Source organism: Mauremys reevesii, linkage group 22 (assembly GCF_016161935.1).
Source record: "Mauremys reevesii isolate NIE-2019 linkage group 22, ASM1616193v1, whole genome shotgun sequence".
In the NCBI taxonomy this organism is placed as follows: domain Eukaryota; kingdom Metazoa; phylum Chordata; order Testudines; family Geoemydidae; genus Mauremys; species Mauremys reevesii.
The window spans coordinates 18,160,408-18,176,640 of NC_052644.1; the positions used below are offsets into that span (position 1 = coordinate 18,160,408).

At 52.6% G+C, this 16,233-nt stretch overlaps 2 protein-coding genes across 2 annotated transcripts; one reads left to right on the plus strand and one right to left on the minus strand.

The window, feature by feature from the left end:
• Positions 1-4,252: 4,252 nt before the first annotated feature.
• Positions 4,253-8,386, plus strand: LOC120388867. The gene is made up of 4 exons (XM_039510959.1): positions 4,253-4,302; positions 4,507-4,628; positions 7,173-7,799; positions 8,239-8,386. The coding sequence occupies exons 1-4, from the start codon at positions 4,291-4,293 to the stop codon at positions 8,384-8,386; spliced, it is 909 nt and encodes a 302-aa protein (XP_039366893.1). The 5' UTR covers positions 4,253-4,290.
• A 244-nt stretch (positions 8,387-8,630) lies between these two features.
• LOC120388868 (olfactory receptor 6N1-like) lies at positions 8,631-15,991 on the minus strand. Its single transcript, XM_039510961.1, has 3 exons — positions 15,069-15,991; positions 9,519-9,637; positions 8,631-8,974 (listed from the first exon to the last, which is right to left on the minus strand). The coding sequence occupies exons 1-3, from the start codon at positions 15,989-15,991 to the stop codon at positions 8,631-8,633; spliced, it is 1,386 nt and encodes a 461-aa protein (XP_039366895.1).
• Between the last annotated feature and the right edge of the window lie 242 nt (positions 15,992-16,233).

The window sequence follows — 16,233 nt, forward strand, 5'->3', positions numbered from 1 at the left end:
ATTTTGCTGTAACCTTTTACATTTTCTTTTGCTGGGGTAGGTGCCTGCACCTTAGAAAAACTCCGGCAGTGGCGTGGGTTTCTGTGGAGGCTCTGGTTTGGGCTCTAAAGTGTCTTGGGCTACAATGGGCATGTTAGATTTCAAATGAATGATGCCACTTGTTTTTTTTATTATGGCTCCTGACTTGAGTGGCTTAGAGATATTAAAGTGACTTTTAGATTGCAAAGACTTTTGTCTTCCTTGAGAGATACTGATATCCAGAATTTCACCCTTATAGGCTTTTACAGCAACTTCTACAGTTTCCTGAGTTCCTTGCAATAAACGAACCCATTGTGGATGGGCTTGCAAGATATTTGGCTTACCCATTTTCTGTTCTTTTCCTCCTCTCTCATCGATACTGAGTGAGGGGGAGGGATAGATCAGTGTTTTGAGCATTGGCCTGCTAAACCCAGGGTTGTAAATTCAATCTTTGAGGGGGCCATTTAGGGATCTGGGGCAAATATCTGTCTGGGGATTGGCCCTGCTTTGAGCAGGGGGTTGGACTAGATGACCTCTTGAGGTCTCTTCCAATCCTGATATTCTATGATTGCTGTTAGCTTCATTTTCTGGTTTAATCCTTTAATACTTAATTTTTGATTAAAACTTTCACTAACACTGGCTGTGACCTGCTTTTTTCCCGCTAACAGCTTTTTTAGATTTTTAGATTCCCCTCCCCGCTTGGAATTTTTCGCAACTGTCTTTGCATCTGATACTTTCTCTATTCCTAACTTTCCAGATTGTTCAGTTTCCTGTTGCTCTTCCTGTCTGATTTTAGCTTTCAGCCTCGTAAGTGGGGGTGAGATTCTACCTCCGCTTGCTGTGGGTTGGTCATTCCCAGGTTCCACCACAGCCACTGGAACATCTGGAATGATATTTACAACATATACATGTGGCAACTTCATCTCCATGCAATTATCCTCCACATGTACTTGAGGGATCTGTCCATTTCCCCCTTCACTATCTATTACCTGGGGATACAGATCCTCTAGAATGTCACAAGTTTCCTTTAGTCCCTGCGTTTTGTGACCTAGCGCTGCTGTTTTTACTTCTTGCCCAAACAAATGTTCCTGCCCCGTGGCTTCTTTTTTCACACCATAATTTTATAACCAGTCTCTTGCAGGTGTTACTTACTGTAGCTTAAGTCTCTTGCCAAACTCTTCCTTTGATTAAGGAGTACAGGATTGACCTCCCTTACCCTGCTGAGTTGTTTTTTCAATGTCTAACTCATCTTCTGCTCTTTGCATAAGGCTTGTTTTGCCTTCTCCAGTTGTTTTACCTTTCTTTTAAATCCTTTTCCATAGGATATTACATGCTATAGATACACAATCCAGGGCTATTTCTTTCACCTCTTAAGCCTTTTTTGTTTTTTACCTTTTCCTTTTCAAAGAGGAAATACCATAAATTTCAGGGATCTCTTGGGGCCCAAAGCACTGCAGTCACTGGTTTTTAACTAACCCTGGGCATCCCTTCCCTTTCTTGCTCCTAAAAAGTTTACAGGGATTTGATTAGATTTTTTAAATTGAGACGGGCTTGTGGTGCTCACTTCTCCTTCAGGTGTTTTAGAGCTGGAGCACACCGAGAGGAGGGGCAGTGACCAAGGCAATCCCACAAAGATTTCCTTGATCCTACATCAGTGGTGTAGTCCAGAGGAGTTTAAAGTTTGGGGAGCTTATTAACTAATATCAGCGGTAGGGGGTTGTTGCTTATTATTGACAAATGACGGCGAAGTGTCCGACCCACTCTGCCACGCCTGGTAGGGGGCTTTTACCCATACGTGAGTTCAAGGGTCCGTTACACAATTGCAATTCCTATTTTCTTCCCCGAGCTCACTGTTTACAACACGACCCAGACAGACAAACATAGAATGCAAGCAGGCATAAGCAAAGGCAGGACGTCTCCCAGTATGACTTTTAACCTACCTAGATATATATTTTTTTTCTTAAAACCTTTGTTTCTTATTGGGTTTCTGTGTTTACTATGGTTCCACATGTTCTTTATGGTTGCCTGTGTTTTCTATGGTCCTGGGTTTCAGCACCAAATCTGGAGCCTTTCATTCTATTTAACGTCAATCACATTTCCCTGGGTTCAGCTCTGGCGGCTACGGTCTCAAGTTCAACCGAGTTGTCTCTGTTCAAGATCTGGAGCCCATAGGAACACAGGAAACCATATGCAAGTAACACATACAGTTACAAGAGGATCTTTCTTTTAGCCGTTTTATTAAAGTTGGCAATAAAATCATAAAAGCTACAGCACATCTAATTCCAAATCAAGATATGTGCCATGCACTAATTATAACTATAGACAGAATTACATCCTCCTAGCCGGCGTTAGAGTCTGTCGGCCCTCTCAAACTCCGTCAGCCCTCGCATGGATTGATGGTTACTGTGGGAGTGGGTTCTGCTGGAGTTTCCCGTAGGAAGCTCAGTTTGCCTACTTTGGGCACCCTTTTTGATACTGTGACGCAGTCTATACCTACATTCAGCACATGTACATGACAGCATCGTCCCTCTCTTTCTCATCGGTCTATGTTCCCTGGAGACACGAGGGACCCCGAATTCTATAGGCTGGGTAGGTTGATGTCCCGCCTTTGTCTTGCGGTTTAAGGCACGGGTTATAAGCACATTTTGTTGTTACAGCATTTTTATGATTTAAATTTAACTTTCCCACTTCGACTTTCTCAATATTACCAGTTTCTGCCTCTTTTCTTAGAATTTTAGGTCATTGGGTCATATTTCGGTCACCAACTTGTATCCAAGGCCTAAAATAGGCAAGCTAAAGCCTTTCATCAGGCCTCAGCCTACAGTCTTCTTGTGTTTCAGCTTGTCTGACTTATTAGCTAGTTCCTAAAAATATTGCTTAATCTTATACTATTATAATGAGTGTGTAGAATGCAATCATAACATCACACAATAACTAAATACCAAATAAAGCCATTGGCTACACCCGATAGATGGTCAAGTTCCCCACTGCATAGGCTGGGATTCTCCTTTGCAGCCTGGAACCACCTCCCCCGTTCACAGTCTTTGTTCTCCAGACGTGCTCCCACGTGTTGAGTTGGGGAGGGGGGGGCGAGAGGCCAAAAGTCACTTCCCTTCCTTTATAGGCTCTCCCAGCTTGCTGGAAAGATCTTTTGCTATGACATGAGTCAAGCCCTGCCCATCGTCTACGGGGTCCCTGTGAGAAGCCTTCATTGGACACACATGATAGTCCTTGGGAGTGTGCATTCCCCCTAATGGGCAATCAGCACTGTCTGGCTTCTCTATTGTGGGTGTTTCCAACCTCCCAACATCTTCCAGTGACACACACCAACCACAACTTCATAAGTGCCCATACAATGACAGCACATACAATCCACCAGGACATTAATGTTCAACAGATTGAGCCCTTTCGAATGATGCCTCACAAGGCTCACTGTGTACACAACAGAGCTGAATTCTATCACCATGGTAAATATGGGGGTGCCAGGGAACTGCCTTGGAGCACAGAGGGTCTCAGCGCCAGACACAGGGACAGAGATGTGAGGCCCCAGGCCTTGCTCATGAGGAGGAGAATCAGAAACTTCACCCCGTCGACCCCCAGCATGAGACAAACCAACCCACCTGGACAGGGCCAATGCTCCAGCCTGGAGTCTGCGCTGGCCGGTGTTCACCACCTCCCATCCCCCACTGCTGTGTGCCCTGGCCCTCACCATACCCCATCCCTCACCCCCATCTGCCCTGGCCCTCCCCAGCTCCCAGCCCCCTCCCCATCTGCCCCAGTGCCCTCACCACCTCACATCCCCCACCATGTCTGCCCTGGCCCTTGCCACCTCCCATCCAGTTCTCCTGTCTTCCCCACCGCTCCTGGCTCAGCCCCACAATATTTCCTTTCAAGGCAATATTGAATGAATTAGCTGAGTCCCACCTAGTGCCACCTCCCCTGCCACTGGCCTGGTCACGGCGACAGCAGGAGTGGGCACCATCCCTCTGCAGCATGGGGGGAGGGGGGAATGGAGCTATAAGAAGAGGGGCTGGGAGCTGAGAGCCCATCACTGGGGATCCGGTGTGAGCATCTGTCAGTGAGTGACAGCACCTCCTACTCCTGCCCCATGGAAACCATGGTGAGTACCCGCTGCCCCTCACCTCCTGCCCCATGGAAACCCTTGTGAGTCCCTCCCACCTCCTCTTGCCCCATGGAAACCCTGATGAATCCCCACCACTTCCTCCTGCCCCATGGAAACCCTGGTGAATCCCCACTGCTTCCTCCTGCCCTATGGAATACCAGGTGAGTCCCCCTTTTCCCCCCGCCCTGGCCCATAAAGCCCCATGGAAGACCTGTCTGCCATTCACACCCCACCCCATCAATCTCCAGGGGGTTATCCCCTGCCCCCTCTCCTGTCGGTAGCACACCAGGGGCTAGAGGATGTGGGTTGGTGGCTCTGGGTTGTGCCCAGGCTCGGGGGCACTGACGCTGTGGGGTCCTGTGCAGGTGTCAGGACGGATGCCCAGGGCTGGACTCCTGCTGATGCCACTTCTCCTCTGCTTCGGGCCAGAGACTGTCGGAAGCATCAATCCGGCCGCGCTCAGAGAGACTGTGGATCATGTGAACAAGTGAGTGAGACGCCAGTGGGGCATTTCCCATCTGGCTGTGACCACTCTGCCCTCCCCGGGTGGTAAATGAAGGAAAACAGGGGGAAGATGCTTCACGTTTGCCCTATGTGATTTTCTATGGCATAAGTGGATCAGTGCATGGCAGAGCTGGGAGGGGTGATTCTGGGCTGCAGGGGGAGCTGGGGCTTGGAGCTGGGAGGGGTGATTCTGGGGTGCAGGGGGAGATGCTGCCTGGAACTGGAAGAGGGGTAATTCTGGGGGTGCAATGGGGGGGGGGGTTGTGGGTCTCATTACTATTGTGAAAAACTGGTTGGAAACTGGAATTCCAATTCCCTCGGAAATTCAGAAATTTCTATTTTCTTTTCAGTCCGAATTAGTTACTAAAATTTGAAAACTTCCATGGATTAGGATTTCCAAATTTTGTTTTGGAAAAATTAAAAATAGATTTCAGTTGGACCATATCTGAATATTTCATTTCAGTAAGCTCAAAATATTTCCATTTCAGCTTTAGCAACTTGACTTTCCTGCTAGATAATATAATATAATATAATATAATATAATATTCCAGATGTTTTCACCCATATATTATAAACAGTAATATAACATAACAAAAGTAAAAAAATAAAATAAAGTCATAACCAAATGTTTCAATCTAAACAAATTGTTCTGAATATTTTTCATCAGAAAATGACACAGAATCAATGTATTCCCTTGGAACATTCAGATTTTGTAGAATCAGCCTTTCCCTAAAGAAAACTGTTCTGTCTGAAAATTCTTAATCAGCAGTAGTCATGTGCTTGCTGTACACTCCCTTTGGAATAAATGAGGACCAGTTACCTTGCACCCAAGACTCTTAAAAGATCTGGCCTGTAGGATAGGTGCCCCCCAGTATTATCAGGGTGAGGATGTTAGATTTGGACATGGCTGAGCATTAGCATGAATATTCATGATCACATTCAGGCCCTAAAATAGGACAAACCACCAGGAACCCAGCTTCATTCCCACCCCCTGCTCCAGAGGCTGGGGGCTGCAGAAGGAGGCGGGGTCGGGGGGGCTCAGCTTAGAGGATGAAGGGTCTGGAGGGCTCACCTTGCCCCCACAGGTGACACCTGTGCTCCCCCAAGCCCATGCGGTGACCCCCCCAGAGCAAGAGTCCCTCCCAGTAGATCGTAGCGAGGGCGAAGGTGCACTGGGCTGGGAGTCAGGAGATCTGCTCCCATGTCTGCTGTCTAGTGCTCAGCACAGCCCTTGTTACTGATTTGTTACCTGCACACTCCACCCACCTTTACCCGTCCATGGGCTCAAGGCGTAACCCGGTTAATTTAGGCACCCCCGTGCTTTCCCACTTCCTAGGGCTCAGGGCATCATTTTCTGCAGGTTTGTGGGGCCTTTTACCAGTGAAAGAGCCTTGCACAGTAATATCCAGAACCTCTATTTACAGACAGCTACCAAAAGAGAATACACAGGGGAAGCAGACAATGCTCACCACTCCCAATAAGGCAGATGGATTTTCCTGCTGGCCAGTCAGTGCCAGGTCATGTGAGGCTCTAGCTGCTGCATTGAGGGCTGTCAGGGTGCTGAGGTCTGGCAGCTCTGATCTTGGGCTGTGTCCTGGAGTTAGTGTCCAAAGAACTTCCTTCCTTTTGGACCCCAGTTTATATAGTGAAACTTGAGTCGGGCTTAGCTGGTAACGCGGATTTGGCGGCATGCCTGCAGGAGGTACGACAATGAATTGGTTTCTTGCCAGACTGCTGAATGCTGTCAAATAAAGTTTTCTTTAATGATCTTAAGACCTGGTGGGTACTGTTAGCACAGGAATGCTGCCTTAACAGCCCAATGTTACATTTTTTTTTTTAATTTAGAGGGAATATGATTCTTTGCTTCCTGGGCTGCTGCTTATTGCTGAAAAAAGGCCTCAAACCTTACAAATTAGTGCTCTGTCTTCAGTCAGTTATGAGCCCTCAACCTTCCCCAATTGAGCTGCACAAGGCCACTTCAGACATAGGTGGGATGAGAACCCAGATCTCTAATGTGGCAGACCCAGAGCCTTTCACACAGAATGTGCCACATATAGGTGCCAGTCTTAGCCTCCCTTTAATCATAATCACAGTCCCCTCCCAGAGCTGGGGGGAGAAATGAGGAGCCCTGATCTCTAGTGTTCTTCAGCTCTCCAGCAAATCGCTGTGTATCCTGCGGCCAACTGTGTGTCACGTCCCTCTCTTGGGGTGGCTCCGCATAAAAGCTCTAACTTGCTTCTGGAGCTCATGCGGTAACGCTCAGCCCTGTGGGGCTGACGAACCAAGCTCACACCGGGCTGATGAGCCTTGGCGGTGCCTATGGCAGTTTCTTCTTAAAACCGCCCTCTAAGTTTATTTCATTCTCCCAGGGAGCAAACGTCCCCTGACCCAGGCTGGAGCCCTGAGAGCTAGAACCGGACAATGACGGTGCCACGTGTGACCCACCCAAGTTTGCCGCTCGGGTCTGGGGGCAGAGCTATTCAGAGCCCAAGGTCCCCTCCTTGCCCTTTTCTTTGCCTTCCCTCAGGAATGGGTTGGCTGTTGAATACGTCTTCGCCGTCAGCCTGCAGAAAGCCAGTTGTGAGAACCCATCTGGTCTGGAACAGGTGCTGCGCAGGAACAAGCTGTGGGACATGCAGATGGCCATTAACCCAGAGGGTGTCCTGTATGACCCAGACGAAGGGCCCATTGTGGCTGCCCGGATGCAGCGCCTGGGCAGGGTGGGGGAACACGCCAAGTGGCGCCTGCTCCAGGGCGACCGGAACAGCCCCGTGCAGAAGCTCCTGGCCCGGACCTACAACGAGAGAAGCTGCCTGATCTTCTTCACCGTCCGCTCGCCCTGTGCGGGGACGTGCCTGCTGGTGAAGAGGCCCCACAACATCCTACGGATGGTGAGCGACACCTTCCGCCCCATTGACCACAACTACAAGGCCTTCGTCTTCCGGCAGATCTACCGTCAGGACCGGAACCTGGATCCCCAAAGCCTGCTGGAAGCCTGGCACCAGCTGCCCAACGTGCCCCTGCTGCGCTGTGACACCAACGGCTGCAGGGACTGCAGAGGGAACGACCCCAAAACCGACCCCAGCACCTGCCTGGACGAGATTCGAGCCATGAGGCAGCCGCTGCACCCACCTGGCAGGGAGCAGGAGGAAGAGCAGGGGGCAGAGGGGAGAGCAGAGGATGTAGGGGAGAGCAGGGGGCACCTTCGGAGGGTTGGGGAGATGGTGGGTCAGGGGGCACCATTGGAGGGCTGGGGGGACAGCAGGGCAGAGGGCGACATCGTAACATTGGGGGAATGGCAGGACACTGAGCTTCTTTGGAGGCGTTGGCGCCACCACGGGTGGCCTTGGCCGCATCCTTGGTGGCATAGGGGCTGAGGGTGCTGCAGGAGGGTTGGGGGCCTGTGATTTTGCAGAGTCCCCCCATCCTGAATGATTAACACCAATAAAGTGTTGAAGGCTCCTGGGGCCTCGTGTCTCTGTCCCTGTGTCTGTCTCCCTCCTCTCTGTCCGTGTGTCTGGACTTTACACAGCGTGGGAGGCCTCGCAGCCTCCCTGGCAGTGCCCCTTCATCGGGCCAGGCCTGGCCCCCAGGTTTTGCCTGGTGCTCCCCCTGAGCCCAGACCCCTGGCAGAGTCACCCCCTTGGGAGCGAGGCCGGGCAGCCTTTGCCAGACACCCAGCTCGCTATGGATGAACAAGCTATGGCCATCGGCTGCCATCTGCTGGTGAGGTGGAGGTAGACTCTTGAAAAACACTCTGGGCAGGCCCCAGTTTGCATGTTTCCTGCCAGTCCCACACTGGCTGGATCAGACTGGGGGAAGCTCAGCGGGGGCTGAGAGGGGTCGGGGCAGATCTGCCCTGTGTGCTCTGGGCGGGTCCATGAGATTGGCCGGCACGCGCCGCACCACGGGAACTGCTGGGCAACGCGCCCTGGCTCCAGCGCTGGGCACACGTCCACCTGCAGTGGGACGTGTAGGTGCCCCGTCACTCCACGGGGACCTGCAGCTCCCCGGCCTGACGGGACGAGGTTCCAGTCAGTGGCTGGAGGCTCTGAGGTGCTGCGCTGGGGATGGGGGATGAGAACAGGGGATAGGAGAGCCGGTTAGACAGAAACCTGGGCCTGCCCTGGTTTGGTGAGTCGTACATGCCTGTTCGTTTCATCCGCTTCTCCCCTTGAGCCAGATTCACCTGCTTGTTAACAAGGCCGGGATCCGCTGACGGGGACAGGTGGGTGGTAAAGGCCACGGCTAGGGTCAGGTGCCTGTCGGTAAAGCCCGTGTTCATAAGACAATTCAGAGAAGGAGCAGGTTTCTGTTCCATGAAGGTGGCTTTAATCAAACACAAGAGAAACCTGATAAAGCTTTAAAATCTGGGCAATGCGCAGAGAAGGGATTGTAGCAATCAGAACGAATTCTATTTACTGGAAAATTACAAAGATCGTTCAGTCCCACAATTAGTGACAGGGAAAGACTTGTGCGTCCCTCCCACCTTCCCATTGCCCACAATGCTGCCCATAACTCACCTTTCCCAGCCTTCGCCGATGGACACCTAAGAACAATCCGTCCCCAGCTCCACCGAATCTGCAGGGAAGGCAGAACCGACAGGGAACTCTACTGGGTCCGGGCACGAGGATGATGCCAGTGCATGCAGTGTGTGGCCGTGGGACGGGGCTGCTGTAATGGAGATCTAAGCAGAGGGGTCACTGCTCAGGGGCTGCGTTAACAGGGCAGTTCGGGGCACGTATTGCACAATCTTCACTCACCTCTCAAAGCACTCAGGGAAATTGGCTGTGGCCAGGAGCAGCCAGGCCTGTGCGGCACCAGACGATCTGCCCGGGCTCTCCCCTGCCCTCCCATGTGAACCAAAACTCACCGCCTTGGAGCAGGCTGACAAGGGACACGGCCCGTGGGCTGGCTGCTACTTCAGCCAACGCTAAGGACTGGACCAACAACTCCCGGGCCTTGGCAACCAATTCCGTGGGAGTTCCGAGGCTGGAGCACCCATGGGGAAAAATTAGCTGGTGCTCTGCACCCACCAGCAACCAAGCTCCCCCTGCCCCCCTACCCCACCTCTTCCCCACCTCCTCCTTCCCCAAGCACACCGCAGACCCACTCCTCCCCCTCTCTCCCAGCACTTCCCACCTGACGCCAAACAGCTCGTTGGTGGCGCTTCGGATGAGAGGCAAAAAATGAGATTTAAACAAATATCTTCACCTGCCTGGTTTCTGAGTTTCAGGTGCTCGGTTGGGTCACGGTTTCAAGTTTTTCTCTGCAGCCACCAAGGCGAGCAGCTCCCAAATGTCTTCATGCTGTGCCCCCCCTCCCCACTTTGGGCTCACCTCCGTTCACACAACCCCCGGGGGTCCGAGATAGAGCCCAGCAGCCCAGCAGGACCTGAGCACATGTGCTGGTTTTGGCTCGGGTCAGCCTTCCTCCCTCCATGCTGTGGCAGGAGCGTGCTGACAGGTCCCAGCGCTGCACCACAGATGCACTGTAGCGAGGTGGTGGTGGCAGATGGGGGTGGGGCACACACATCTTGTGATCACCCTCTTCCCACCATAACAGGGTTCACTCACCGCTGTGGCCAGCCCCTTGTGGCTGGGTCTGGGGATCAGCTCTTCCCTGGTCTAGCACTCCCTTCCTTTGCTCACTCACCCCATGGCCTCTCGTGCTCTCTGGGACTCAGGCTGCTCTCTCTTTGTGACTCAGCCCAGGGCCGCCCAGGGGGGGCAAGAGGGGCAATTTTCCCCAGGACCCGGGCCCCTCAGGGGCCCCCACAAGAGTTTTTAGGGGCCCCCAGAGCAGGATCCTTCACTCGCTCCGGGGACCCCGGAAAACTCCCGCGGGGCCCGGGCTTCCGGAGATTCTTCCGCTCCGGGTCTTTGGCAGCAATTTGGCGGCGGGGGGTCCTTCCGCTCTGGGACCCACCGCCAAAGTGCCCCGAAGACCTGCGGCAAGGGATCCTTCCACCCCGGGACCCGCTGCCGAAGTGCCGGGTCTTCGGCAGCAATTCGGCGGTGGGGGGCCCCCGCCACAGGTCTTCGGGGCACTTCGGCGGTGGGTCCTGCAGCGGAAGGACCCCCCCGCCACCGAATTACCACCAAAGCAGGGGCCCCCCACTGCCGAAGACCCCAGGCCCCCTGAATCCTCTGAGCAGCCCTGATTCAGCCCTCCGGCCTGGTCACTGTGTAGTTTTCCCTTTCCGGGATATCAAAGTCTGACAGGACCAGCTCTCCGGGTGACACTTTCACCAGTCCTGCAGCACTTCCCAATGGCTGGTAGGGGAACCCGGGCCTGCCCCCGCTAATCTGAAGCACCTGGCACTGTTGGAAGACAGGACACAGGCTAGATGGACCATTTGTCTGATCCAGTGTGGCTGCTTTCATGTTATGTGGCTTTTGCTCCTGCTGGGTTCCTCTGTGCCCAGAGCTTTCTCCCTGCAGCCCCCTTCTGCAGCAAACTCCCTGGCTTTACACCTTCCCGCATCGTCTCCCCCAGCAATTAGTAATTTATTGGACAAGCCAGGCATGACCTATAAGGTTAATAAGCCCCTTCACCCCTTCAGGGCTGGTGTGGGGTGAACACCCCATCACTCCCTCCCCCAGCTCCCCCCAATTCCCTTTCCTGACCCACAGTTTGGGAAATGCTGATTGCAACAATGAAAGCTGAGATGCTGATGTAATCTTGGGGTGTCTTCAAGTGCTGGAACTTTGGTCTCAGCTTCTAGAAGGTCCCTCCGAAAAAGGACAATTCAGATGGCCTCCAGAGACCCCGGCTCCATTTCCCGGCATGAGGGGTTGAGTTTGGAGGCTGGCTAGCTGCTGAATTCACCCTCCTCCCGAACTTCACTGCAGCCACCGGCATCCATCAGAGAGATCCAACCTGCACTGGCTACTGAGAGCCCACTTAACCCCTAGAAGGAGTTCAGACCAGGGGAACCAGAGAGCTTGGTTGGAGTCAGAAGGCCAGCTCACCCAGGGGTGGAGATAAAGAAAGGAGTGTGAGGAAGTAGGGATTTTCTGTAGTACAGTATTTTTGTGTGATATGCATGGCAGGGACGGACTTGGCTAGGAATTGCTACAAAAAGTTAAAGAACCACTCGTGGGGCAGAGTGGGAGGTTTGAGGCTGGGCAGGTCACGTGAGTGTCTGGGGTGGAATGAGCAGGTCGTTAAAGGGCTGGCTGAAACCAGTTCACACCGATGGAAACAATGGAACAGTTGACACTTAACAATGGGAAACACGGAGCGTTTGAACTCAGCAGGGGTCTGCAGGAGGAGGAGAAGGGACCGAGTGATGACAGGAGGCTAGAATAAGACCTGGCTTTTGTAGAGGCTGTGGAGCTCCCCTGGGACTGGGCAACAAAGGGAGGAAGCCAAGATGGTTTCTTTAGCAGCACGGCTTATGACAGCCCTGACTTGGCTGTTTTGGACAACAGCTGAACATTTGCTCCTCCGTGCTAAGTTACGGAGTTCCCAGTGCTGGGTCCTGGCTGACTAATAAACCCCGCTCTGCTTGGAAGAGACTGCCTGGTGTCGCTGCAAATAGTCACGGAGGTGCAACGGGCCCTGAAGAGGGAACAAGTCTCTGACCAGCCGTCTATCTCAGGAGGAATTGCTGAGCAGGAGGGCAGGAGCCAGGGGCTCAGTCTCAGAGGCATGGAGTCTACGGGGCCTCCCCTGAAGGAAGAGTGGGACCCCTTCTGGGTCAGGGCCACTGCAGGGGCTTTGGAAAAGCTGGGACGTAGCCCAAATCCTGTGGATCCATGACATGGAGCCTTTTATTTAAGCCGGCTGGCACCACAACACACCATCTCAGGACATGCAGCATCAGCATGACATCTGCCTCAGGAAGGCACCGGGGAGGGAGCTGGGATGGGAGGAGCTTGTGCATGTTAGATGGGAGGGGCTTGGCTTATTTCTCAATAATGATTAATTAACCTTATCCCCTGCCTTCCCCAGAGCCTGTTCTCCTGTTCTCAGCAAAGTCCCCTCTCCCCCAGTGTTACGCTGTTGTTCCTGATCAATCGTTTCTTGGCTGGAGTTTGTTTTATGGATTTTACTGTCCCCTGTATACAGGGCCTGACAGTCCTTGCCAACTAGTCGGATTGTCCTTGATTTCTCACGGGACAGAACTCCTGGGTCTCTGACCCTGAGGGCAGGCACCCAGAATAAGGAATCCAGGACCTAACCCGCACTATGACTGTGGTGAAACTGCTGCAAATATTGGTGAGAGCAGTGATCTGGGAGAGAAAATGCCACACACATGATTCCAAAAGCTGGGGGTTTAAGAATGTAGCATGAGGCTCATGATGGGAATCGGTGTCACTGCCTAGAACTTTCCCCTGCACTGATGAGACAGACAAAAAAGATGGGAGAAATAAAAGATCTTTGTCTTCCTTTTGCAGATGAGGCACAAGGTGATTCAGGCTTTTCAGCGGCCTGGTCTACACTCAGATTGTGTCCTGATATAACTATGTTGGTGAGGGGCATGTGAATTTTTTTTTTAGTGATACGGTTGTGACACTTCCCAGGGACACCCCAGGTGTGAGGCACTTTTCAACCACCGGCCTTTAGCTTGTGTGTGTGTGATGGGTGTCAGCGCCCTAATCTCACTGCCAGTCCAAGCACTCGCCTCTCAGCCTACACAGGCCCCGCTGTCTCTCTGCAGGTTGGCAGTCAGCACACTCCAACCCTCAAGTCCTCCGAGCATCCCCCTGGAGCGCCCAGCCCCTGTTCCCCTGGATGCTCACGGTATTCGCAGACTCACTGGTCCCAAAAGAACAGCGCCCCCCAGCTTAGCAGTTCCACCTCGCCGCTTATCACACAGCACGTCGGCATGTTTGTAGTGAAACCAAGTATACGTTTATTGAACAAAGGGATGGAGATTCTACCAGTAGCAAGTATCGGAAACAGATGGTGACATATAAAATAAAACCACAACATTCATTCTAGACCCTAGACTTATTTAGCAAGATACTTTGATGGGCAACCTTCATATGAACTCCCTCCACCATTTCACAGCCCAGCGTGGCTGTGAGCTTCTGTTCGGGGGACAAGTCGCACCCCATGACGGAAGATGCTGTGTGGTTTCTTGCATTACCTGGTAGACCAGGCTAATTCTTTGATCGTAGTCAGCCCCCTGCCCATTGTTTTGTTCCTGGAGGCAGAGGTGCCGAGTTTCCCTGTTCCCAGGGGGTGCTTGACCCTAGGGTGACCAGACAGCAAGTGTGAAAAATCGGGACGGGGTTGGGGGGTAATAGGATCCTATATAAGAAAAAGACCCAAAAATTGGGACTGTCCCTATAAAACTGGGACATCTGGTCACCCTACTTGACCCCCCCACTCTGCCCCAGGCCCCATTCCCACTCCACCCCTTCACCCAAACCTCCACCCTGCCTCTGCTCCTCCAGAACACCATTGAACAGCTGATTGCAGCACTTGGGAGGCACAAGACTAGGAGCTGAGCTGCATGCGGATGCTAAGCCAGCACATATGCCTGTAGCTTCTCCCTCTTGGGAGTATCACACTCTTTCAAGGAGCATCAGGCTCACTGTGCAAACAGACTGCCACTGTGAAGCGGACCATACACAATGAGAGAACAGTTAGTTACCTCCATCTGAGACATGGGGAAGTGCTTTACCTTAGAATATCAGGGTTGGAAGGGACCTGAGAAGGTTCTAGTCCAACCCCCTGCTCAAAGCAGGAGCAAGTCCCAGACAGATTTTTGCCCCAGATCCCTAAATGGCCCCCTCAAGGGGTGAACTCACAACCCTGGGTTTAGCAGACCAATGCTCAAACCACTGAGCTATTCCTCTCCCCGGAATCTACCTTAAGAACATAATTTTCAGTACAGATACATGACGCCTTAAATATTATCCTTATGTACATTTCACAATGATTATAATGACCAGGGGGCCACTGGCTCTCAGTACAGACCTCACATGCCACCCTTTGCTGATTCATGATGCATATATTTGGCCCAGAGGATCCCTGTAAAACTCTGTGCACCCCCACTTCCCAGGCCCTCTGTCTGCCAGCTGGCAGCAAAGGGTCCCTGGACTCCAATAGTTATAATGGTATAAACCCTAGTGTGGACGCCATTATACTGGGATAAAGGTGCCTTATGCTGGTATAGCTTATTCGCCTTCCTGCATGGGAATAATCACCCCAGTATAAAGTACTGTATACCTATATAACTATGTCCACACTGTGGGGGGGGGTTGAGACCCTCATAACCTAGATCAAAGGCTTTTGGGTCTAGACAAGGCCTGAGGGTGTTAGCCACCCTATTTCTACTTTGGGTGCCTAGAGGCTCTTAAAAAATCCCAGGCTAGGTGACTAGCCCAAGGTCACACTGGAAATCGGTGGCAGAGTTTTTACAATGGGCAGCCCTTCTCTGCTTTGCTTCCAGGGGGAAACCCACTGGGGTTTCATGAGATTGCCAAGTGCTTCCTGAATATCTTTGTTCCTCAAGCTGTAAATCAGTGGGTTGAAGAGGGGGGTTAGAACCGCATAGACCACCGCCACCACCTTGTCGTGGTATGAAGGCCGGCTTCGTGCCGGGCGCATGTACATAAAACCAATGGCGCTGAAAAAGGCCAGGACCACGGTCAGGTGAGAGGCGCAAGTGGAGAAGGCCTTTTGCCGCCCTTCCGAACCCTGGATCTTGATGACGACACTCAAGATCTTCACGTAAGAGAAGAGGATGAGGGTGGCGGGGCCGAGGATGACGAAGGAGTGGAGGGTGAAGTCTATGGTGGTGCTGGTGGACACATCAGCACAGCCCAAGCTGAGCAGCGAGGGGAAGTCGCAGAAGAGGTGCTCTATGCGGTGCGCCCCGCAGAGGGACAATGTGGAGAGCAGGATGATTTCTGGCACGGGCCACATGAAGCCACACGCCCAGCACCCTGCCACTAGCCACAGGCAAATCTTGGGGGTCATGGCAGATGGGTAGTGCAAAGGCTTGCAGATGGCCAAGTATCGGTCGTAGGCCATTGCCGTGAGCAAACAGGCCTCCGTAATGCCCAAGGCGTGGAAGAAATACACCTGCAGGAGGCAACCCCTGTAGGAGATGGTCTTCCTGCTGTCCAGGAGGTTGGCCAGCATCTTGGGGATGGTCACTGTGGTGTACCACACCTCCAAGAAAGACAGGATGGCCACAAAATAATACATGGGGACATGAAGATGCGGGTTGGCCCGGATAAGCATCAGAATGACAGCATTGCCACCAAGAATGAGTAAGTAGGTGAACAACAGGAGGCTAAAGAGCAGGAGGTGAAAGCGCTCGAGATCTGGGAACCCCACCAGGAAAAACTCCGCTTCCCATGTCTCGTTGGTGGCTTCCATGTCCCCCGCTGGGCTGATCTGTAACAATAGCAAGGTAATAAGAACAATACCTAGTGCTTTTCCTCAGTAGGACCCAGCTGTCCTGTGTTCTGGTCCCGCACTGGGAAAAAAAAAGTGGAAATAAGTTTTTGGCAGCAGCACAGTGCACAGGCACTGGCTTCTTCCGGGCCCCCAGCGGGAGCTCAATTCCCCCACTCTGCCCCCACCCAACCCCGTCCCCCAAGCTCCCACCTCTTCCACCC